Source organism: Meriones unguiculatus, chromosome 5, assembly GCF_030254825.1.
Source record: "Meriones unguiculatus strain TT.TT164.6M chromosome 5, Bangor_MerUng_6.1, whole genome shotgun sequence".
Classification (NCBI taxonomy): Eukaryota; Metazoa; Chordata; class Mammalia; order Rodentia; family Muridae; genus Meriones; species Meriones unguiculatus.
In genome coordinates this window covers 128396076-128421928 of record NC_083353.1, presented here as the reverse complement: position 1 = coordinate 128421928, position 25853 = coordinate 128396076, and the positions used below count along the sequence as shown (strand labels likewise).

The window sequence follows — 25853 nt, the reverse complement described above, 5'->3', positions numbered from 1 at the left end:
GTCAAAGAGCTTCTGTTCGCAGCAGATGGTGAACATCATGGAAAATCACAGCTTGTCAAAATACAGAGAGCAACGGACCACAGGGTAATCAGCACCAGTGAGTCCATCTGCAGCACCACTCCTCCACCCAGGACTCAGGGGCCATCAAGAAAGAGAAGGCAGAAGATTGTAAGAGGCAGAAGGCCAGAAAGCCTGATGTGAGATTGTGCTTTCTAGCCACGGTAGGGAAACTACCCACGAATTCTCAGCAACATGGCTGCCTAAACAAGACCTGAACAATTTGAGCCAGCAGAGCTTGGTACCCCAGTGCAGATGGTGGAAATCTCATGGGCGCTGCTCCAAGATGGAGACCTATCAGTAATTAACAATGGCTGAGAGAGGGAAAGATTAGGATGAGCTTTCTGGGTTGGGTATGTAACACTGAATGGTCAGCCCTGGAAACATGTACATTCAGGCAACACTGATTACTCAGCGGGTTGTTTGTCTATGTTTATTCATTTAGATGTGCATGGAACAACAAAGGTAAAGAAGAGGAGGATGTGAATGTGGGAGGGGATGACCTGTGAAAGGTAGGAGGGAGGAGAAAATGATGAAATTACATTTAAATTCAGTAAAAATATTTTTAAAGGGAGCCAGTGGGGTGGGTATAAAAATTAACTACTAAAAAACTAATCCTAGACAGGGCTTGGTGGCCCATGCCTGTAATCTCAGCACTCAGGGAAGCAGAGGCAGGTGAATCTCTGTGAGTGAGTTCAAGGCCAGCCTGGTCTACAAAGCAGAGTCCAGGACAGCCAAGACTACATAGAGAAATCCAATCTCAAACAAACAAACAAACAAACAAACAAACAAAAACTAAACCAAACCAACAACAAACTAATCCTAGCAAAAATTTTATTCTTAAAAAGGCCCTTGAATTTTCAACTTACCAGCCTCTACCTGCTGGGTGCTGGGATTACAGGCCTGTACCAGCATGCCTCGTTTCCACGTTGCTAGACATCCATTCCAGCCTCACACATGCTAGGCAACGGCGCCGCTGAGCACCCTCCAGCTCTGTTTTCCGATGTCTTGTCTTAGAACACAGGGATGCAGCCCGTTTCCTGTGCTGACCTCATGACCCAGCAGCTGTTCCCAGTCCACGTGCTTATTCTACTAGTGAATTCCTTGCTATCGCCTACACGTATGGTCTTTTGTTTCTGTTACTGTCAGATGCATCTTTCTTCTTCAACTATTTCCCCTACAGTATACCTCTATTTTTGATACTAAATTAGAATTTTATTCATTTCTTCATTAATGCATATAGTTCCTTCAATTGTTAGGCAAATCACATTTTCAACCGAGGTCTACTGAAATAATTAGGCATTTATTTCCCATATCTAATTGGATGTGGACTATGGTAATATTACCAACAAGTGCTGATACTGAGACGGGAATTCCCTTCCTTCTCGCCACGGCCTCCTGTTTGCGTATGCTTTCAAGGGATCTCTTTCAGTGTGGCATCTACCTCTGGTTGCATTTCCTCTAAACTATAGCACGGAAGGATTGTCGCAAGAGTACCTGCCAATTCCTAGAAATGCTTTATTTCCCCGTCTGTCTCCTTTCCCCTCAAACTTCAAATATTATCTACTTCATATACTGTGTTAATGAGTACAAACCCAGTTTTTCTAATTACTTCCAGTGATGTAATTTATTCTGGTCAGTAAAAGACTACCTACTTAGGACAAAGGATTCGATCAGTGGTGCTATCTTAACGCAGTGATTACTCTTGCTTGCCTAGTAGAGTTCTATGGGAATGATCCTGAACTGGGTGGGAAGGACATATTTTGTAACCTGTGTTATCAGAAAAATTCAGATAACATGACTTTTATAATAGACATTGGTTCAGTTTGTGGAGAACTGCAAAAGGTATATATAGACACATGGAATGTCAGCTTAGAGATACCAAGGTTGCTCTGCCACTCTGTGGGGTTGTGCCTGTGGGCCAGGTTTGTCAGGCTCCTGTAGCGACTGCGCTGGTTGACTGCCTCCAGTAGATTCCACGAAGATGTCATCCCAGAGCCAGACAAGTCTCCTTCATAAGCACATGGGCGTCTTGTTCTCCACCATGTCTTCCCTAGAACTCCTTCGTTCCTTGGACTCTTTTGATGCAAGAGAAGATGACATATTTCTGGTTTCCTACCCCAAATCTGGTGAGTTTTTTTTTTATTCTGACATGAACTGTAAGATGCAGAGATGCAACAATCATAAACAGCAGTTGTTTCCATAGTACCTTTACCTTTATTTATCAGAAATTCTATTCCAAAGTAGATGGGGAGGAGGGGATGACCCTTAAGTATTTACACTTTTTACTTTAAAAAGATTCAGGGGAACCAATTAAAGCTTTTCTAAAGTGTTCCTTTTCATTCCATTTATGAAGGTACATAAATGTTTACATGTGTGACAAGAAAATGGCCATGTGATAGACTCCCATTGTATCTTGCACCAGTTGTCCTGATTACTGAACAACCTTCGCTCAGTTCATAACTGTTTTCATCTGCTCTAATAAGAACAATAAATGCTCTCCTTGCTAAACTTTTTACTTCAAGATTGATTCCCACATAGTCATACACACATGGGTGTTAACTACTTTAATTAACACTGGTCTGTGCTTTATCAGAATCACTCGATGCTAATTTTGTTTTGTTATGTAATGTCCAGTTGCCTGCTACTATTTCCAGAATAGCAGTTGCGTAGAGATGGCAGCTACCAGCAGCAGGTTCAGCTGCTGGCAGCTGGGCTGCCTTTGGGTCAGTTGTACACTGCAGTCACCAGTTAAACCAAGAGGCCATTGCTGTGGAAGAGGCAGAGCGCACGTGCCGCTTCCGGGGACTCTGAGGCCCTCTTCGGCAGACACCAGGCCCTCACAAGATGCCCCTACATACCTGCAGGCAAAACACTCACACTCCTAAAATAAGTCCTAAAAAACTTCCCAAAATACACCTCAATAAAACCTATAAACAGTCAGAGCGAGTTAGACTGAGTATTTATTCAGCCATAAAATTGTGTGTGTGTATTACAGCTCACTGAAATCACAATGAAATAACAAAAACTAGCCTGGTTTACTCTCCTTAGGGACGTAGTCTTCAAATTACCAAAATGCCCTCACTCCTTTCTGCAAGCTTTAGTTTCTCTGCTGCAAAAATGGAATGTAGCTTACATTTGCTTTGCCACCATGCAGAGTTGTATTCTTGGGGGGTGAGTGTGGGGGAAGTTCAGCGAAAGAGCACTTATGCAGTGAATGGGTTCATTACCCCTGCGTCAGAAGCAGACACACACAAGAACAGTGTTGGGCCAACAAGATGGTGCCTGAGGAAAACTCTGGCTGTGTATGCCGGCCAACCTGAATTTGAGGCAGGGAGTACAGATAAGGGTGGAAGACAGCCAGCTCTGCGAAGTTGCCCTCTGACTCTCTCGTGAACTCTGAGACATTCACCCCCACCACACTATATGCAAATACAATAATAACAAATACAACACCATCGCCCTCTACCCCCACCCCCTAAACCAAAACAGAGCTCTGTGCTCCTTCCAGATGCCATGGTGGCAGCCTTTTATCTCCTGAGTGCGAGAGGCATGTAGGCTTTACCTACTTGGTTTGCAACAATACTGTTCTATGCATGCATAAAGATCTGTGTCTCTCTCACAGGGTAAGTGGGGAGATGAATATGCCCACACATCATGGTAACTGTATTCTGGTGTACATTCTAGCAGAGGAAGGGGCTGGGAGCCACGGGACACTAATTGTGGGGTGGGTTGAGAGAATGAAGGCTCTTGGGCTCACAAGACCATGGGAATCACACCAGGGGACGTGTGTGTGTGTGTGTGTGTGTGTGTGTGTGTGTGTTGGTGATTTGAAGGGTCTAGAAGTGAGCGCTAACAAATTGTTTTAAGGAAAGGAATCAGCAACAGCCCCGTGCAATCCTTTTTACTCTTGTAACCAGATTCTACTCACAAGACGAGTTAGCATTTCATCAGTTCGGGGGTGTCACGGTCAGGACTGATGTTAACAGTCACACTTGCCACGCTTTCGTACCGTGCTCATGCTCCACACTCGATTCTTCAGCTGCAACGTTTACTTGACAGTGCATTCATCTTCTGTTTGTGTGAAGGCACCCACTGGGTGGCAGAGGTCCTCGAGAACATTCCCCACGCCGGGATTACTCTCACGTCTCCTATCGAACTGGGAAACATTTCTAAATTTGAAGAGCTAAAAATGGTTTCTAGGAGAAGAGTTATCCCAACCCATCTGAACTATGAAATGCTTCCTGTGACTGTTAAACAGAAGCAGTGTAAGGTAAGTGCTACCCTTCAGGGTGTGTGAGTGTGAGTGTGTGTGTGTGTGCGTGTGTGTGTGTGTGTGTGTGTGTGTGAGTGTGTGTGTGTGTGTGTGAGTGTGTGTGTGAGTGTGTGTGTGAGTGTGTGTGTGTGTGTGAGTGTGTGTGTGAGTGTGTGTGAGTGTGTGTGTGTGCGTGTGTGCGTGTGTGTGTGCGCCATGTGCATGCAGTGGCTTTGAGTCCCAAAGAAGGCCTCAGTTCTCCTAGGACTGGAGTTCTAGGCAGTTGTGAGCCACCACGTGGGTTCTGGGAACTGAACTCGGGACCCCTGCAAGCACAGCCAGTGTTCCTAACCACTGAGCGGGCCGCCCAGCCCTCGGGTTCTGGAGTTTTTGCCCTGTCGTGGTGCCTTATGGTAGACAAGTGAGTGCTGCTTATATTTAATTAGTTTGTTTCTTTCTAGGAACAGGTTATTATAACAAAAATGCTAAGGGACACTCTCTTTGAGCCGTTATTAACTGATGGGTTATAATTTCTTAAAGCCAGTTATAATTTAAAAGACCGTTTTTCACTTTCACAGCTTTCTTTTCCCATTTGCATTTTCATGGAGGGATTTTTTTTTTTTACTTGATAAAGGGATGACATAACAAATGCACAACAAATATTCTCAATTTGGTTAAAATGTATCTATACAGGAAACAAAATACTGGGAGCAATTAACTCAATGAGTAAAGTGAATTTCTAGCACATGGCACTAGCATTCAATCTAATCTTTTTAGGAATATGTGCATATGGAACATTTTGATTGGAAATAAGGCACAAGAATAATAATCTCTGGAAATCAGAGACAAAACACAGACAAAGTTCCCAGAAATGAAGCCTCTTCCAACCATGTTGGCCATTTTCTGACTGCACAAACAAAAACAAAGGCTCCTGTGCACTTAATGGCCCAGAGACTTCCCTCCACTGTCATTTTGTGAACATAGCCCTGCAGGCTCTGCCTCCTGCACAGTCAGGCTGTGGTGTCAGATCAGGGCTCTGCTGTCAAAGGAAGCTTAACTTAGTATTCAAAACTCAATACACCACTCCCCCCGCCCCCCGCAGGTGTTTCTGAGACAAGAGAGAGAAAGAGGGAGGCGAACAGGAAAGAGAAAAGCAGTCGGACATACTCCTTTTAGAGGAAGACATGGAAGCAACGCTTGGAGACAGAAGAAGGAGGGGGAAGAGGGGAAGAGAGAGAGATAGAGATAGAGAGAGAGATAGAGAGAGAGAGAGATAAAGAGAGCTGTACCATTTGGGTCTCAGGCTGCTTAAAAGCAAAGACCCTGAAGGTCAGACAGGTTCTTCTTAACCTCCACTCTGAGGATGCAGCCTCTAGGCGGACAGACCCCTTTCTGAATGGCCCCGATGGGAACCAAACCTCTTTCCTTCCTTCTCTAGAAGACAGGCCTAGCATAAGTGATTCAGCAAATACTTTCTCATCTGAGTCAACTTCGCATCCCCGGCTGTCCCCACTGAAGCACAAACTGAACCCCCTGTTCTATCACACATGACGCAATGCTGCCTCTAACTGAATGTATCGGCCCTCCATGGGCATGCTCGTGGCTCAAGTGTGGGGTCAGCCAAGCTTCCCTGCCTCTGCGGGGCTGACCAGGCCAGGGATGTCCCTCCCAGTGTCCCTCAAAGCCATCAGGGCGTTACAGAGAATTGTATTTACTTTTTGTTTTTTTTTTCTCCTTCTCTTTTTGTTAGGAAAGTCCACTGCGTGTAATTTCTGTTTTGTAACTCATTTTATGGTGCTTAATGGCTTTATATTTTATGTGTGTGAGAAAGTGCTCTTGAGGACAGGTATCCAAGGATGCCTGAGGCACTGGATCCCTCTGGAGCTGAAATGGCAGGTGGCTGTGAGATGCTCAGTGTTGGTGCCGGGAACTGAACTGGAGTCCTCCAGAACAAGGACTCTTAACCATTAAGCTCCTCATGGTGATTTGCTTAATGTCGCTTTCCCTGCCTCACCCAGAGAGCCACTCTGTCTTTTCTTTACCGCTCCTACCCTCCTCCCTCGACTAGGTTACTTGTTTATTCTAACACCTTCAAAAATGGGTTCCTTTGTGTTCCCAAGTAGATAGCAAAGACATCTAACTTCAGGGCTTCCCCACGGCTCGCTTCCCTGCCAAAGCAAGTTAGTCCAACTGGTTGGTGGAGGTGTAAGCTTTAGCTGCTTTAATCCTGTTTTGTTCACGCAGTGGAGTTTTAGAAGCGAGTTCGCCCAGCCTTGGGTTTCTGTGGTTCTGCTCAGCCTGGCGCACCCGGAGAGGCCCTAAGGCCTGCAGGGTTGCTGTGTGCTGCAGAGTAAGGTAGAGAGGCTGCTGGGTGTGGCTGAGTAAAGGTGGCTTCATTCCTGAGCCACGCTCACCTTTGCACATCTCTCTGCTAAAGGACCAGGCCCTACGCATGTGGCTCACACATCTGGACTATGAACACTGAAAGATAGCCGTGTACTAACTAAAGGTGACTCAGCGAATCCTGTCTTATCGGGGTAAACTGTCTGTCCCAGCTGTCAGTTAAAAATTCGACAGAGGAGAACATCTTGTCCTTAACTCATGCGAAGTTGGCTGTGATCAGAAAGGCTGCGCTCTCCAGCTTCCTTGGGAGGAATCTCGCCTGTTTCTTCTGTAACCCTGGTTTAGAACTCCCGCCCTGCCTCCCTGTCAAGAGAACATCTCGTTGGCTGTTAGCTCGGCCATTTCCATGCTGCCCATTGCTGCACTTCTTGCACCCAGATTGTCGAGAATTGCCTGGTGTTTGGTGCATGCTGAAAACGTGGCTGTGGACTGAATTACAGTTGCATATTCCTAGACACTGGAAGGGAAGCTTAAATAATCTGCTTGGCAAGGAATTAAACTGTCAAAAAGGGAAGGTCCACGCTACAGCTTTCCAAGAAAAATAATAGTTTGTGAAAAATCCTGCAGCATGCAAATATTTTCTAACGTATAGATAACCAAAAAGTAATTTTACCTGACAATGAAGAGGAGTTTTCCCACGCCCAGCTCTAAAGACAGGACCACACTTAGCAAATTGATTTAGAAAGCTGTCCCCTGGGCTGTGAACACCAGTGTCCCAGCGGCTGGTTAAAAATAGAGCAAGCCAGACCACCTCTAGGACCTCTGCAATCAAAACTTGCATATTAGTGATCATCATGATGATTCCTGTGCGCTCTGGGTTTCCAAAGATGGAAGCTTAGGACTATTTAGTCAGCAGCTAACACGCTTTAAAAAAGGAAGAAAAAGGTAGGATTTGCATAAGCAAAGTTTTGGCTATGACTTTCTCTTGGGAAACATTTTGTGTTGTGGTTATTTCCATCCCAGAATAAGTTGTTTGCACTTTTTAAACAGATCATCTACGTTGTCAGAAATCCGAAAGATACAGCTGTGTCCCTGTTCCACTACTACAGGGACAACCCCAACCTCCCTTCCCCGGAAACGTGGGCTGCGTTCTTAGAGCTGTTCATCAAAGGAGATGGTAAACAGAATCAGCATTTCCTTCTTTTAAACTGTTTATTTACTCTCTCTCTCTCTCTCTCTCTCTCTCGTGTGTGTGTGTGTGTGTGTGAGTGTACAAGCAAGCGTGTGTGTACACACTGGTATGCAGAGTCCTGAGGAAAATGTCGGCGACAGGCTGTGTTAATCCCACCGTACCTCCTTGAGATGAGGCCTGTCACTGAGCTTGGAGCAGGGCTGCCATCCAGGGACCCCAGAAATGTCTCCTCTCAGCGGTACTGAGGTCACAGACTTGTACCTGCGAATGTGCCACTGTCTTGTTCCACTGGGTGCTGGGATTTGAACCCAGATCCTGGTGTCTGCAGCAAGTGCTTCCTGAACCTCCCAGCTCTGACCATTGTCTTTTAAAATTCATTAAATACACTGACCTTTCTCACTCGAAATGAAAGCTGGTGCCAACCTTTTGATGGCTCCTAATTGCCTGTTTCCACACATGCACTTAAGAAGGCATTCTTTCGTTTCTGCTAAGCTAATTCTTATTTCATAGTCATGCTATGGCCTCTGGGGAGGGGCGTATTTGAGAGTTAGTTTATGGAATCTTCAATTTGGGGATTAGGCACAGCGTGGAGGACAGTCAGGTAGCCTGGAAGATATCACAAACAAATGAAATACACACACACACACACACACACACACAAATTCTCCCAAAGAAATCAATAAACAAATCAGGAGCAAATTGATTTCATGGAAGAGGACGGAAAGTAGTTAATCAAAAACACCACAGGACTTGGCTTGATAAAGCGCTCAGGGCACGCTGGGTCCACTGCCCTGCAAAACCACTGAGCCAGATCCCCTCTCTCTGACTCAGCAATATTGGGAGAACCTTAAAATTTTCAATTCTTTTATTTTTCCAAGACAGGGTTTCTTTGTGTAGCCTAGGCTATCCTGGAGCTCACTCTGTAGACCAGGCTGGACTCAAACTCAAGAGATCCTCCTGCTTCTGCCTCCCAACCGCCCAGATAAAAACTTGATTCTTAAATAAGCATTAAACAAAGATAGCATGCCAATATAGTAAAGAAATTAGGAGACATGAGCGTAAAGTGACGAATGCTTGGAGAACTCCATCTCTGTTGGGGGTTACTGCAGCTCTTCTCTAGTTACACATTTAACAAATAACTTCTGCTTCAAGAGTAAATCGCAGAGTCGGCAGTCTACAAGTCTGGAAGATCCGACATTCTGCTCATTCCCCGCCTCCACCCAGTCGTGGCTTACTAGCCTCGGTTAAGAAATGTATTTACATATCACTTGTTCGGATTCTAAAGATTCTAGTGCTTGAGAACTGTAAATAATCAGATCAGATTCACTCCCTGCTTCTCCCCAATCTCTCCCCAGCGTCTCCACCCCCGCTTTCCCCTCCCAGCGTCACTGACTCTTGTTTTAACACACTGAGCCCTACCCCTGTGCACACGCTGCCAGCACTGAGTGGACACAGCAGGTCTTAGTTTTACACTTTTGCTGGCAGATTGTTTAGCTTTCACCAGTCTGTTTCAGTGAGGCCACAGCGAGCATAGCCTTAATCCCAGATCTTCGTGACTCCTTCAGTGGGCAGAGGACTATGCTAGACTCAAAGCAAGCCTTCTCAACTTCCTGATGGAGCTTCCTCCTTAACAAATGCCACACATTTGGCAGAACCATGGTGCCAGAGGACTGACAGGCGCGTTATTTGATTCAAACACTCACCTGACCTCTGTGTGATTACCGCAAGCTCCCAGGAATGGTGTAGGCTGTGCTTGAACATACTAACCCTGTCCCCAGGTTCATTAGGCCCACGCATCCACACTATTTCACTCTTACCATTTACTGTGCGATTCTCATGTGACAGAGATACTTAGCTACGTGCTAGATAAATATTACCTTATTTCACCCTCACCGCTTATGTGGTAGATGCTGTTATCCTCATTTTACAGCTCCAGGGAGTGACAAACTTAGGAGGCCAAATAGCTCACACACAGATGCATATGTAACAAATAGAGATTAGAACCACGATTTAATCTTTATCCTGAAATCTTTCCTCCTAACATGGTGACACAATGTGTGTAGTCTAAAAAGGTCCCTGATGTTGACTTCTTCCACATAATCACCCTCTAATTTTTTTTTTCAAAACAGACCCCAAGTCTGCTTTTTCTCAAGATGAAAAATGCTTTTTTTTTTTTTTTTTTTCGAATTTTGCATGCTATGGCTCCTTCTCTCAAGGCCTGTGCTCCAACCTGGCCATGTCCTTATTATGTCTCTCTCTCTCTGGAGATGAGGACACCCAGATAAGGCATGAGGAACGAGGGAGGCGCCAGTATAACGCTGCTCTTCTTCTATATTTTCATTTCTTTGGACACAGCCGTACCAAGTGCCAGGCCAGGCCAGAATGCAGCGAGGCTGACTGGTGCTGGGAAATGCCAACCAGTGAGCATCGCAGCATTAGAATAGACTGGCTGGGAGGAGGGGCAGAGGATGGTTGGAAAAACCTTCCAGGCACTTCTCTTACGCCTTCTTGGGTGAATGAATACTTCTTTAGTTGTAATGGGATCTTCTCCATAAAGCTCCTGCCACTGGGTCCTCCATCCTGGGCGAGCTCTGTCACCACTCAATCACTAAAGCTTTAAAGAGGTTTGTTTGGACATGGGCAACAACTTTACTGTTCCTGTTTTTAAGACAGAGGATGGACATGTAATCCCAGCACTTGAGAGGTTGATGCAGGGGGATTAGGAGTTGATGATGGTCCTGGGTTACACTTCAAGTTCCAGGATAGCATAGGCTACATGAAAGCATCTCAGGACAAAAAGTCATCACCAAACAACAGAGCAGCAAAAGACTTGTTTCTTTGCAGCTGCGTACGTACCTGGGTCCGCTACACCCCGGGCTTTGAAGGGTTGTTTGAAGGGCTCTGAAGAGAGTGTTGCTCCCTTTGTTGTACATGACATAGTAGAGAGGATCGATGGGTAGGGTGGGAGGCATGACGTCACCATAATTCATCCACCACCCTCAGAAAGGACTTAAAGAGGTAGAGTGTTAGCAATGATCACCACCTTCAGAAGGAATTAGAGATACAGGTTGTTAGTAAAGCTAGGTTAAGAAGGTTTTGCTAGTGGCTTTGGTGTAGAAAATCTTAGGGAACAATCTGAAGTTCAGAAAGGCACACTCTTAGTAGTTGAGCTTAGGGTTTGTTTTTTTGTTTTTTCTTTGAGGGCAGGGAACAGGAAAAATGGCAGCCTGACTGGCACTGGCTGAAGTGACTCTCCCTAAAGCTGGTCTGGTGATCAAGGTGATGATTAATTTCTTGTACCCATTTTTGCCCTCAGCTTCCTGATATGATTTAATAAAAATGTTCATGAGTAGATGTGCACCTTGAAATGAAATTACTTGAAGCAGAAATGACTGATTGGTCTTTATATAAATGTTTACATTTGTGATTCCTTTAAGATTTCTATACAATTACTTTTTAAGATAATAAAATAATTAATCTTTTCCTTGCAGCCACAGATTGCAACCTCCCAGTAAGAGAAACTGGCTCAGAAAATTGCCCTGTTTGCTTACGCTTTCTTAATCTATAGCAAGTTGCTTAGTTATGAATGTATGTGGGTTCTTAAGAATAATTTGCTTTTCGTCCATAATATGTAAAGCCTTTGATCATGTGAGAATATTGGGAACACATTTTTTTCCTTATGTGTACTCATTGTAAGCATTCACTAGAAGAAAAAGGGAATGTGATCACATTTTTGTGCTACGTGAGAGATTTTGCTGGAATATATAATCTGTGGGAGAAAAAAAATTAAGTTGTTGGAGCTTGTTCGTTGGAGTTTGCTCCATCCATCAAATGTGGACATGTATATATATGTATCTGTGTAACGATGGTTGGAGCTTTGCTCCATCCACCCGATGTGTGTATGTGTATATATGTATATATGTAAATATGTAAAGAGGGTTGGAGCTTTGCTCCATACACCAAATGTGCTGTTTCTCCTGCACGGCCCCCAACAACACTGAGCTTCTGCTTATATAAAAAGACAGTAGAGCAAAGTTGTAGCCAGACACTTATGCAATGATGCAATTTACCTCCTGGGTAATAGCTCGTCAAGTTAAACAGTAACTATAAATTGTGCATTGGTGATTATCAGGCCTAAACAGTAACTATAAATTATGCATTGGTGATTACCAGGCCACATTAATAGCTCAGTGAAACAGATATCTTGACATTGAACTCATTTTTACACCTCTAGATCCCTTTCAAACATTATATTGGGGTTGTGTATTTCCTAGGTCCTCCATTCCAGACTGAGTTGCTCTATAAGACAATGGCTAAGGCGCGCGTTATAATTGGTATCAGGCAGAAGGCAGAAACAGCTGGTGCAGAGAACGGAGCGTGAACGTAGCGCATGCCGGTGCGTAAGGAGCCTTGGAGTCACAGGCCGGAAGCAGATATCCAGAGTCTAAATGCAGAGGCTGTAAGGCCCTCTGGCAGCGCTAACAGCAGTAGGAGAGAGAGAGCACGATGAAGGGTTTTTCTTCAGCACCGAGTGGCTTTTTCTTCTTCTTTCCCTTATTGAAAGAAGCATTCAAGCAGCAGGGAGCATTGTCAAGGAGACGGCTGAGTGAGCCAATGAGAAGGAGCAAAGACAGAAAAGGCCAGCAGAGAACTGCAGGAGTTCTCTGGTAATGCCATTACAGCTGTTGGCAAGAGGTGACACAGATGGTTGTGACTGACAGTCAGTGTCCTCAGTGACTTTGGTGGGTTGACTGAAGACTGAGATCAGGAGGAAAATGTGGAATATTCAAAGAACATAAAGTCTCAAAGAAACCTGTGCTCTATAGGAAGAGGGTACTCCTGGAAGTCTTTAGCAAGCAAAGTTTCTGACTTACTTTTCAGACAGGTGGATTGGGTGAGCATGAACCATTCATGCCCATTCAGGGAAAGAGGAGCTTTGGGTGGTGGGAGAGCACAATTCAGGCATAAGCTAAAGCCAGAAGAGGGGAAAAAGGGCCAGTGATTCTGTAAAAAATGAAGGGTGTGCAAGAAAGCAGTTCCCTTTGAAGATGGATGTGTCTTCATTTTAGAAGCTGAATTTTCTTTACAGTCAAGGGCTGTTAATGACTTGGAAAATGAGGGCTTGTGATTTAAAAATTAAATCGATTTGTCACTTGAAAATTCTCAGCGGCTTCCAGATTCCTCGGTACACAGTAGTAATGTATTTTCATGTGCTAGCCAGGAAGGTGCATGCATCACAGTAGTTTCAGCTGGCCTCCATCCTTGTGGAGAAAGATGGGATATAAATTCATCTGTGGCAAACAGAACAGCTGCCTTTCAAGTTACATTAGTCCAGACTCTGAAATTCATTCTGAAATGCATGTTGCAATTAATTTCTTTCTGAAAAAGCCACAGCGGGCAAGGTTGATTACATTTGCTTGGTGACCATGACCCTGAGTCTGCTGATATCGCTGGCTGCAGGACACAGGCTTCTCTGACAGTCTCAGGGCCTCTCACAGCATCCACAGTGGCCTCATGTGGGGGTCTGTGGGTGCTGGTAAAAGGCAGAAGGGGCAAAATAACTTTAGGGTGAGCCTCTGCTGCTGTGAGGTGATCGTTCATTCCTTAAGGCTACAGGAGAGAAAAGTCAGTCTTCCTTCTAAAGGCATTTGAGTCTGGGAAAAGAGTAGCCATTTTTAGCAAAGAAATCCTCGACTGCTGCCGTGTCATTTGGGCAATTCTGCAATAAGATATTGGGTAAGACTCCAGAACAGCCTGAAGTGCTGATAAGCTAGGCAGCTCTGGAGGAGTTTCCTATCTACCTGGGGTGCCCGGGTTAGAAGGCCAGCTCTGTAATGACATAGTTGTCCCAGAACTTCAAAGCGCTGATAAGGAGAAGCTAGGCAACTCTTTAAGGACTTTACTATTTACCTAGCAGTGCCTGGGATACAAGGTCAACTCCGCAATGACATCAGAGCTGTTCCAGAACTTCCTGGTTTAAAAATACAAAATAAATCAGACTCAGAAAGACAAACACCATGTGTTTTCTCTCATATGTAAAATCTGGTTTTCAGTGGTGTGTGTGTGTGTGTAAAACAGCAAATAATAAAACTGTACCTGTATGAAAATGTCACAACGAAACTCATTATTGTAAGAACAAATTAATTAACAAAGAGAAATGTATGGACAGGATTATTTATTTGCAGTTTGTTTCCTCAAAATCTGGAATCAACAAAAACTGCAGTTAGTTATGAGTTAGTTGTATTGCAAAGATGTGATATTATATATAATTTATTCTAAGCTTTTATGTTTAAAACTCCACATGAAATATCTATCAGGCACTCAGGGCTTCCTAAACTCTCATCTGCTGAGTAAAGAGTGAGCAGGCACAGGAGCTTACCATCCCAGTATCATTGGCACTGAGGGCACAGGCTAGCATTTGAGTTTGGGGTGACAATGTCATCTGGAAGGGTGCATTGAAACTCTGTTTTTTTATGAATCAATCGTGATTCAAGTGAGTATATTTCCTGGGATGACTGGAGCAAGCTTCTCTTTTCTTTTTCTAATCATCATTGCTAGAGAGGCTACATGGAATGATATTTTTACTTTTGGGCCTTGAGAATTTTTCAAGGCTCTTGTTTGACAACAAAATAAAGAGATAATGGTAGCCACAGATAAATTACTTGTTCAGTCTTGAACTAAAATAAATGAATAGAATATTTTTTAAAATTTATTATGCTTTTAATTTAGTTTAAACTTTTAGTCAATAAATTTTATAACTATTGTAGGAGCCTTTTTTAAAAATAAAGTTTTAAAACTGGGTGTGATAGCTCATGGTTAAAATCTTAGCACTTGAGAGGCTGAGGCAGGAGGATTACCATGAGTCTCAGAACTACCCTGGCTACATAGTGAGACCAGGGAACAAGGAAAATGTTTATAAACTTTTGTGATAGAAACATGAAATTACAAATACCACTTTAAAGAAAGAAAATGACTGGTCCTTAATGTTTTCTTAGAAGAAATGTAATTTCAGAATGTAATTACTGAGAAAAACATAGGTTTTTATTTTGCTGCCACTTTTCATGGTATTAAAAACTATTTATTAGAAATAAGAAAAACAAAACAAACAAACAAAAAACCCAAAAAGCACCCATGTGCTGCTGTGGCCAGCAGCAGCTCATGACAGCACCGCATCCACGAAGAGCAGTGAGGTGGAGGCATAGGGCAGTCTTTCTCTAGACTATTGAGCAAGTGCTGCCAGGGAGAGGCCAGGCAGGGCAGCCGTCACTGTAAACAGTAATGAGAAAATGGACTTCTCTTCCAGTTGTGTATGGTTCCTGGTTTGATCACGTTCTGAGCTGGGAAGAACACAAAAAAGATGAAAACGTTCTCTTCCTATTCTACGAAGAAATGAAGAAAGTAAGTCCCCAGTGGCTCAGCTGCTGGAACCGATTACATTAAAACTTGGTGGAAGAAAACCAAGTAGGCTGCACATGCCGTCAATCCCAGCAGGAGGCAGAAGCAGGAAGATCTCTGTGAGTTCGAGGCTACCCTGTTCTACCTAGTGAGTTCCAGACCAGCCAGGAGACCCTGCCAAAAACAAACAAACAAAACAGTGGATGCATTTTGCTTTAAAATTAAGAGGAATGAATTGGTGTTTAGGAAAGAGTCACACTTACCCAGTTAATTTTCTTATTGCTCAGGATTTTGTTAAGAGCCTAAAGAAAATAAGTGCTTTCCTTGGCATCAGCGTGACTGACAGCGAGATGAGTAAGATTGCCCGGCATACATCGTTCAGTGAGATGAAAAGTAACGCTGCCAAGGAAAACTGCGATCCTAATCATGTCATCTGTGCCCTCACGCCCAACAGGAACCTGGTGTTCAGAAAAGGTACGTGGGCAGGAGGTAGCTGCAGCGTGGGCTCCCACTGGGGACTGTGCATTTGGCTCTCAGTTGCGGCAGGCTCTTCCCTCGTCTAGGAGTCAGCCATGAAGGCTGGAAATACTTGAAAGAAGGTAATTGTGATCACACTGAGCATGTGCAGACTTTCATTTCCTCGTCTCCTAAGCGGTAGCAGGCCACTGCTGCGAATGTAGTGCTGAGACTGTAGTAAGTGATGTATTGTTGATCAGTGGCAAAGGGAGGATGTGAGTGGGTGACATACAGGTTTCATAGAAGCAGAGGTTGGGTGCCATTTTATCTAAGCAATGTGTATCTCGGAATGTGGTGACTTCGAGAAGTCTGGAACCAATCTCCTCTGTGCACAGAAGGATGACAGCAGCTACGTTGAAAGCTTTCATTGATCTTTGTGCTCCCTCTAGCTTCACAACGAACCACACATGGCTTGTGTGCACAGAAATACAAGAAAAGGAACTAAATCTCCCCCAACAATTCTCCAGGTTTGAGTTAGAAGCAAGTGGGAAATATCTGGGTGTGGAACCAGAGTGTTCTGCCTGCATGTGTGTCTGTACCGTGTGGGTGTAGTGTCCAGGGGAGCCAGAAGATAGAAGTGAATCTCCTAAAACTAGAGCTGAAGAGTTGGTTGTGAGCCACCATGTGGGCGCTGGAAACTGAACACAGGTCCTCTGTGGAGCTCTCTTCACCTCCGAGCCATCTCTGTACCCCCTAGAATAGTTTGAGGTCTGTACATTTTTTATCTACATATAGGAGAAATGTTTTACAATGTACATAGGCAAAATGTTTTCTAAGTATATATGCATCCATGATTCTTACGAAAAAGCAAATGTTTATTCCCCCTTTTTGGCCCAACTGCATATAATCCCCCCAGCAAACATTTACCAACTCATTTGTAAAACAATTATTACCTTAATTTTGCAAATTTTATACTGTTCTAGTTCAGTCTTATTTATGCAGAGTTATAAAAGCAAGGCTAAGAAAGCAAACATTCAACTCAGTAAATATTAATAAGGTATTAATTCTGGAACTAAGAGGCAAATGTTGAATAAAACACAGCAGCTTTCCTCCAGAAATTCGTATTCCAGACAGACATGCACAATGCTACTGCACAAGCAACTCCGACTAGGAATGTAGGCTGGGGTGTGGGGCCGGATCACGCTCGTCCAGTAAAGGAGGAGAGCTCCCAGGAGACACGGGATGAAAAGTTTGAGAACTATTTATGAAAATGATAGGAGAGGAATGCTTTCCAGGGAGAGCCAATGCCAGAGACAGAGGGAGTCAGAATCACAACTAGTCACATAGTACCTGCTAGAAGATGAAGTGGTGCATTGTGCTGGCGAGGGACATGGGAGAATCAGAATGAAGGAGATGAGAAGACATTGGTTCCAGAGAGCTTAAACTTCGTGAGAAGCCCTCCTCTCCTCTCCCTCTCCTCTCCCTCTCCTCTCCCTCTCCTCTCCCTCTCCTCTCCCTCTCCTCTCCCTCTCCTCTCCCTCTCCTCTCCCTCTCCTCTCCCTCTCCTCTCCCTCTCCTCTCCCTCTCCTCTCCCTCTCCTCTCCCTCTCCTCTCCCTCTCCTCCCCTCCCCTCTCCTCTCCCTCCTCCCCTCCCCTCTCCTCCCCCTCTCCTCCCCTCCCCTCTCCTCTCCCTCCTCCCCTCCCCTCTCCTCCCCACCCCTCCCCTCCCCTCCCCTCCCCTCTCCTCCTCTCCCCTCCCCTCCCCTCCCCTCCTCTCTTCTCTCCTCTCCTCTCCCCTCTTTTACATAAATTTAATTTTTATAATTTATTCACTTTAATCCCAATTGTAGCCCCCTCTCTCGTCTCCCAGTCTTACCTTCCCTCCCTCTTACCCCCATTACTCCCCAGGCCACAGAAATGGGGTGTCTTCCTCCCCTACCATCTGATCCCAGCCTATCAAGTCTCATTAATACCGGATGCACCCTTTCCCTCGGTGGCCTGGCAAGGACACCCCACCAGGGGAAAGTGCTCAAAGAGCAGGCAACAGAGTTCAAGTCAGAGACAGCCCCTGCTTCCCGTATTAGGGAACTCACATGGAGACTGAGCTGCCATGGGCTACATCTGAGCAGGGGGTCTGGGTCTTCTCTATGCATGGTCCTTGGTTGGTGCATCAGTCTCTAGAGGCTCCCCTGAGCTCAGATTTGTTGGCTCTGTTGGTTTCCCTGAGTAGTTCAGGTCCTTCTATCTCCCTACCCTGTGCTCTGCCCAAAGTTTGGCTGTGAGTCTCAGCATCTGTTTCCAACCCCTGCTGGGTGAAGTCTTTCAGAGGACCCTGTATGGTAGGCTCCCAGCCTCTTCCTTCTCTTCACTTCCAATGACTATTCTATCTGCCATTCTAATTGCCAGAGCCACACATGGCAACCTGCCAATTATTTATTAGCTCTGAGCAATTTCCACAGCCGTGGGGTTGGAGGTGGTAGGAAGGCTTGACAAGAGAAAGAAGAGAAGGAAAGGCTAGTCTTCCATTAAGCATCCTCCCTAGGGTCTTCCTTGTTGTTTAGCTTCTTTAGTTCTGTAGTTTGTAATATGGTTATCCTGTATTATACGGTTAATATCTGCGTATAAGTGAGTATAGACCATGTGTGTCTTTCCGGTTCTGGGTTAACTCACTCCCTAGTTGAAGAAGGGACTTGACACAAGGAGGTCGGTGTGCTATAAAGTGATAGAGGCAGAGAGTAAACATGATTAGCAGAGAGTGGAAGTTGGGCAGAAGAACCGAGCAAGATGCTGATAAGCTGTTTAGGTGAGAAACATTGTCAGTGACCCCTGGGACAGTGACAGGAGTCCTGCTTGCATAAAATTTAGTTGAGAAGTCAGTCATGGTGCCATTGGCAGATTGTGGAATGAGGCAGAGTCATTTGGGTGAAAGCCAAGAGCTGGTGGCACAAGTGACAGAAGATGGCTCTCAGGGGACCCTAATTTACAAGAGAGAGAAGCAGCCCAAGGAGAGCTGGGAAAAGACAGAGGCCAGAATTGGGCAGAAAGCCAGTGCTACACATGGCAACCTGTCAATTGTTCATTAGCTCTGAGCAGTTTCCACGGTCGTGAGGATGTAGGTGGTGGGAAGGCTTGACAGAGAAAGAAGAAAAGGAAAGGCTAGTCTCCCGGTAGCTGTGAGCGAGGAGGAAGATGACGTGGCAGTCTAAGAGAGGCAGGGATGGAAAAAAGTTAGGAGGGATTCGGGAGGAGAAATGCAGTTGGGACAGACAGTTGGAGGAAAGTGTGCATAAGCAAGGCAAAAGGAGCAAAGAGGAGAAGGGAAGAGATCACAAGAGTGAGAAAGGGTGGAGCTCCTCGGCTCTGTGGTGATGTGCTTGGTTGCATCACCCTTTGAGAATCCTGTTCACGAAGCAGTCACTACTCTCGAGTCTCATTCGTGCATGTGTGAGACCCTCCTGTGATGGCCACCCGCCCCCCCCACCCCTGCATCCTGCCCCACCCTGGCTGTAACCTGCCAAACATGCCCAGATGAAACCCTGTCACCGCTACCTGTAACTGATAGCACGTGAGTCCTACCTGTGTACTGATAGCACGTGAGTCCTACCTGTGTGTGTTTTCTTTGTATGGATGCCAGCATGGAAGACTGGCTCCTACTAAATATATCCACTAATGTAACTCACTCACACATATAAAACAAGTAAGTCTTTAAAACCGCAACAGCCCTACAACCAAACCAGAAGAGACACATGGCGAACAAGTTTTAGTACACAGGCCATAGTTTTCTGAGCTCAGGGTCATGAGGTCTCTCTTAATATAATCTCAGTATATTAATTTTTCGTATGGCCTGAGCATGATGGTTCCCATCTTTAATTCCAGCACTCTGGAAACAGAAGTGGGCAGATATGAGGCCAGCCTGATCCGCATCGTATGTTCCAAGCCAACCAGGACTACCTAATAGGACCCTAGAAAATCATATAACACCTGCGTTTTTAATGAGGTACACAAAATGTGAGAAAAGAAGCCATCCCTAGACTATAAAGCATGTCTTTTATGTGTGTGGCATGTCGGCATGCAAATCTTCTGAAGACATGACATTAAGATGCCTAGCTCTTGATTACACACAAAGAATGCATTATAGCCCCCAACTCTGAAAAGGTTTACAAGGGAATTACAAACAAAAGACCACAGAGAACAAATGCAGAGATAGAATAATGTGCCATTGGTCTTCAGACAGAAAGATCTGAGGGATGGAACCTGAGCCCCAAGTTTGACAAGGAGAGCATAACGGAAGTGGGTAAGGCAGTTCTGGGGGGCTGAGAGGCTGAAAGGCTGAGAAATACCATGTTTTAAATTAAGAGAGGCTGGTAGGCTATGTACATTTATCACCAAACACCTTTCATCAAAAACTGTTTATCTGCCTGATTCTCCATTGCTGATTCTATAGGAATGGTTTCCGGAAATAAGGTCAGCTGCCCATTGCTACCGTGTGCTCTCAGCCTAACTTCCACTGGGCATGGCTACTCCAGCAAAAATACATTTCTATATTTTAAATCTTTCTTTAAATAAATAATGATAAACTACGGCAATTAATACACAGCCATAAGCTAGAAACACCAAAGAGGCAGGTGAAAAGTAACCCCATCATCTTATTGCCAGGAGAGACCAAACACTCCCATTTGATTACAAAGCTGACAGATTTCTCCCGTAAGTGCTGTGGATTTAGGTTGAGTCTTGCCTGATACGTTTCCTGTGTTTTCAGGAGTGGTGGGTGATTGGATAAATTACTTCACTCTGAAGCAGAAGAGAGTCTTTGATGAACTATTCACAGAGAAGATGGAAAGCAGCGAAGTGGGAGGACGCTTGAAGGAGTATGTGTAGTGCAGGTGGGAAGTGAGGCTGCTCTCCGCTCTCCGCAGCACGGCGCCTCGCAAGCATTAAGTATTCTTTACTGATGCGGAAAGCAGCTATTTCTTTCCACAAGAAACTCACAGTTCAAGAATGTGTCAAACTCATAGTTCAAGAAGAGGGAGACTATTAGCGTTGCATTGGTGACAGCAGAGAATGATTAGTAGAAGAAGGCATAAATTCTCCAGGTGCTGAACTCTGTGCCCACTCTCTGTGTTCAGAGAAGACAGGGGTAGCTCCTATACAGGGAAAGCGCCTTACTGCCAATCCCTCATGAGCTGCCCTGGCAAGGAAAGGAGGTGGCAATTCAGTCCCATGCCTGAGAAAATTTTATTTTCTGCTACTTAGACAATCCTGGCCTGTATCTCAACATTTTTAATCGAGCATTTCCAAGCATCCATGAGAAATAGTTTCCAAAATCACAATAACAACAGACAGCATCGCATCAAGCTTGAAACGCCTAACAGCTGGATCCTATCGCTCACCTGGGACCTCGAAGAGTGAACATGGCTGCACATGCCTGCATTTTCTTACTGTTCCCCCAATTAGCTTATAAATTTTCTCATTTTCTCATTTCAAAATTGAACTTTTCTCTTAAAATTTTTTGGTGCCTCTGATTCTATGTAGTATTTTGAGTTTGCATGCTTTCTTCCAGACTCCCAGCGCTAATCCAGTCTCTACAGCTGTCGTAAGGTGTGTTATCCTATGGTCGCCACTAGAGGGCACTGTAATGAAATCTGAATTTACTTCAGTGGTCACTGTTCACTCAGGTCTCAGCACAGCTCACTTCTGCTACAGAATCCTAAGGCTTTCGGGGAAGTCAGAACTGTACTGTGTATAGATAGCTCCTAGTGCTGAGCTCAGAGCAAGAGGTTGACTTGCTAAGTTCAAGTGAACTCTTTGATCTTCATACCCTAGATGTAAGTGTTGTGTCAAATCTGTTGGGGTTTTTTGGGTGTAAGCTTATAATTCAACAAGACGTCCAGTTTGCGTAGATCTCCTGTACACACGCACTTGTTATCAATAAAGAGCATTTTTTTTGACTCCGTGCACTCCTTACCTACAAAATGACGTTTCTCAGGATGACGTTAGCCACTTCCCTCTTCAAGTAAGCAGTTACTGAAGGACAAAGCAGGGTGATCATGGTGCGGCCTTCCTGCTGGAGCTGGAGGACACACACCAGAGCTGGCTTCACAGCTGCTCCTGAAGACCAGGAGAGGACAAGGCCCTCAGGGTTAGTTGGGGAGACGGGTGAGGCCGGAAGTGAAGAAATACCAAGTCCTGTAAGGGCGCACTATCTCCCCACAGCACCAAAATGATTGCTGAAATTAAGATAACCAAGGTGAATATCTCATTGTAACTTACTCTCCTAGGTCTGTAAAGTCACTTTAATAGGCCATAATTCAATTTTGATAAGAATTTGCTGATGGTCAATAACCTAAGGATGTAACGGAGAATCTGAACCCTCAGTCCCTGCTCAGCCAGTCTTGTGTGTGTCACAGACAGAGGATGACGTTGGAAGACTCTCTGCTCTCAGAATGCTTACACTGTAGCACAGTGGCCCTTCGGGGTAGACAGAATTTTCACAGTAGTTTTCTAAGACCACTGGAAAGCCCGAATATTACATTACAATTCATAACAGTAGCAAAATCACAGCTGTGAGGTAGCAATGCAATAGTTTTGTTTGGGGGTCACCACAACATGAGGAACTGTGTTAAAGGGTTGTGGCGTGAGGAAGGCCGAGAACCAGTGCTATCGCAGGTTTTCACCCAGAATCTTTCAGAAGTGGGCACATGAGAGGCATATTCCACACAGAAAGAGGAGACAGGAAGGGGCAGAGAGGCAGTGCCTTGGCAGAGGCTGAGGGCGTGACAGAGGGCTCCATTGCAGAGGAGAGCGAGGTGACCTGTGCGTACAAGCAGGTCAATGTAGACTGTGCTACTTAGTTTTCTGTCAACACAAGCTGAAGTCATCTGGGAAGAGGGCTTCTCACTGAGGAAATGCCTCCTTCAGACTGGCCTGCGGGCAAGCCTGTGGGGCATTGCTGATAGAGCAGGAGCCCAGCCCACTGTGGGTGATGCCACCCTGAGCAGGTGGTCCTGGAGTGTATGTGGGAAGTAGCTGAGCAAGCCAGGGAAGCATGCGTTCCTCACGGCCTCTGCTTCAGTTCCTGCCTTCAAGTTCGGACTTTCCCTTCACAATGGCATCTGAAAGCTGAGGTAAACTCTTTCTTTCTCAAGTTGCTTTTGGCCAACGTTTTGTCACAGCTGCAGAAACTGTGATTAGGATTGCTACACATATAATTTCATTAAGTGTCACTGTGTCTCTGTGCCTCATCTTCTTTATCCGTTCATTTGTTAGTGGACATGGAGGCTGACTTGACAACCTACACTGGCTAGTGTGGCAATAGACGTGTGTGTGCAGGTGTCTCTATTGTGGATCGGCAGGGGGTCCTTGAGCTGTGCAGCCAGGGGGGGACTAGATTCCATGTTAGGTTTTAGTTTTTACTGCCCTTGCTCCCGTACGGATCTTACTATACAGCTCAGTCTGGCCGTGGGTTCGGAGCAGTTGTCCTGCCTCCTCCCAAGCACCCAGGCCAGAATGGCTGTCTAGGAAAAGTTTAATCAAAGCATTCTACACCAATTCACTGAATTCTGTACTGAATGCCACCAATAAGCAACACTCAGGATTGTGTCTCAATGTTGGTGGCACACACCTTTAATCCCAGCACTTGGAGGGCAAAGGGAGGCAGATCTCCAAGTTTGAGGCCAGCCTGGTCTACAGAGTGAGTTCCAGGACAGCCAGGAACTCAGAAAAACCCCACACAACAAACCAAACCAAACCAAACCAAACCAAACCAAACCAAACCAAACCAAACCAAAACAAAACAAAACAAAACAATGGCTTTTGCATCATAGAAGACAAAACCCAACTGAAATATCGCTGGTGCTGCTGTGATTTCAGAGACAGGCAGGCTCTTCCTTGATGAGCGGTTTCCCGGGAATGCTGGACCCCCTAGCTGTAACCACACCCACCGTGCCCTGCTTCTGGAGGGCAGAGCGGGCTGGAGAATGTAGACGCTGGTAAATTCTGCCAGTGCCACTGTCCTTTGCGTCTTCCCTGGCTCACTGCAGAAGCGGTCAGGCCTGCAGCCGATGAGATGGGTTACGGAACAGTTCCCGAAGTCCGTGGACGCTGTGCCCGATGACGGCCTTGTGTCCACCAGGCTGGTCCCTTGTCGGAAGTCCCCGATGTGCTCTTCTGCCCCTTTGCGTTTCCCCTCATGTTCAACAGAACAGCTTGGCAGGCTTTTCTTTGCCCGAGGTGCCTCCTGCCTTCCCATGGTGGCTGTTTCTCTTCTATTGCCTTACTGTGCACGCGCTTTGTCGTTAATGAGGAATTCCCGAGCCTCAAAGATGCTCCCCATTAGGGGTCCTCGGACGCTCAGGGCCTTGGCTGTCTTCACAGCAGGATCTGGGTACACACTCACTGAAAGCCTCCTGCACACCTCTGACCCTCTCAATTTCCCGCCCTCTACTTTCATCTCTCCCACTGACTCGCTGGTGCCTTTTTTTTTTCCTCCTACCCTTACCCCTATTCCAGCTTTGTATGATAAGGTAAACCTCCCTCTCTTGCCCTTGCTAGTTAAGAACCCCCACCTTTGGGCTGTCCCTTCACCAGCCCCGCCCCAGCTGTAGCAGGTGAGACGTGAAACAATCATGGGCCTGAGGTCCGGTGGAGCTGAAGTTCTTTATACACAGGGAGCTCAGCTCTGACACGGCAACCCACACGGATCCGGTTTTGTATTCGCTGAATATTTCACGTGTGAGTTTAAACCACACTAGTCACAGTACAGCATGCGTGCTTGCTTTTCAACATCTATTAGTGTATTTAAAAAACAGGATAAATTTTCACTGTCATAGAACCATAAGAGTGTGTGTATTAATGGGGAACCAATCAATGTTTCAGTGTTTACACTGTGTAATTGGGTGAGAAATTACACATTCTTAGGGTCAAAAACATTTTAAAACCCTTTCATCTAGCTTTTTGAGGTGTGCAGCACACAATTACTGTCTACAGTATCTAAGAAAATCTGATCTAAGAAACTCTAATCTGAGTGCAGTGAAATCATTCACCTTCAGGCAGAAATGCAAAAAGAAAGATCAATTAATTTATATGAGCTGGGCATGGTGCTGCCTGCCTATAACCCCAACATACCGGAGGCTGAAGCAGGGTTTGCCAGGTTTGAGCCCAGGCTGGATTTCATATTGAGTTCAAGAGCAACCTTACCTACAGAGTGAATCAAGAATAGCCTGGGCTAGAGAGAGAGCCCATATCAAAAATTGTTGAGAAGTACCATGGCATTCATATGATAAGTATTTTTAAAGTTCATTTGTGTGTGTGTATGGTCCAGAGGTCAATGGTATCTTCCTCAATCACTCTCCACCTTGTTGAGATTTTCTTCTTGACCTTCTGGCTCAGCAATTAAGACTAGGAGGCCAATGAGCCCCAGGGACTAGGGTCCTCTTGCCTCAGTCTACTTGGTGTAGGGATTACAAGAACACACAGCTGTGCCTGGAGTTTTCTGCATGTTGAGTGTCAGAACTCAGGCTGTCGACTTGTATGGCAAACACTTTCCTGACTGAGCCTTGGCTCCCCTCTTTAACTTTGTCTTTTCCTGGCAATTTACTCTTATGCTACACGAAACTATCAAATAGAAATATTCTTCACACATTTATAAAATACCAATGAAAATCAACTAGCTGAAAATCAGTGTCAGAGGGGAATATGCTGCATTTCGACAATGTCCACACCATTGACTTTTACTTTCCTCTCATAAAGGGGTTAATGCATCCGGCTCTCAATGTTCAGATTCAAACCCAGGAGGAATTCTCTCAGCCAGCAGAGCAGGCCTGGGAAGTGGCTCCCATGGCTTTTCTGGATGAAAAGCTCCAGGACCCAGGAGCCAACAAGCCATCAATCTAGCAAACCCCACAAGTAGCCAATTAGGAAACTAATTAGCGGCAACTGCCGTGCTCCGTTTAGATAAAGACAATCCGGATGACTCTTCTCTAAAAGTATGAGGGCTTTCATCTCAAAACTACAGCAAACAGATTTGGGTAAACAGACACCACAAGCTTTTGGGGTTCCCCTCAGTGTCTATTAAACATAAATGCAGGAGTGGTTTCAAGTTTTCAACGTCAGTGAGGACTTACTAACCCCGAGTAAGCGTCTGGTTGTTCTCACCAT

The 25853-nt window shown here is 45.3% G+C and overlaps 1 protein-coding gene across 1 annotated transcript; it reads left to right on the top strand.

Annotated features, from left to right (window-relative positions):
* Positions 1–1931: 1931 nt before the first annotated feature.
* Positions 1932–21646, top strand: LOC110560538 (sulfotransferase 6B1-like). The gene is made up of 6 exons (XM_021656502.2): positions 1932–2186; positions 4146–4330; positions 7706–7832; positions 15151–15245; positions 15530–15716; positions 20458–21646. The coding sequence occupies exons 1-6, from the start codon at positions 2042–2044 to the stop codon at positions 20574–20576; spliced, it is 858 nt and encodes a 285-aa protein (XP_021512177.1). The 5' UTR covers positions 1932–2041; the 3' UTR covers positions 20577–21646.
* The last annotated feature ends 4207 nt before the right edge of the window (positions 21647–25853 follow it).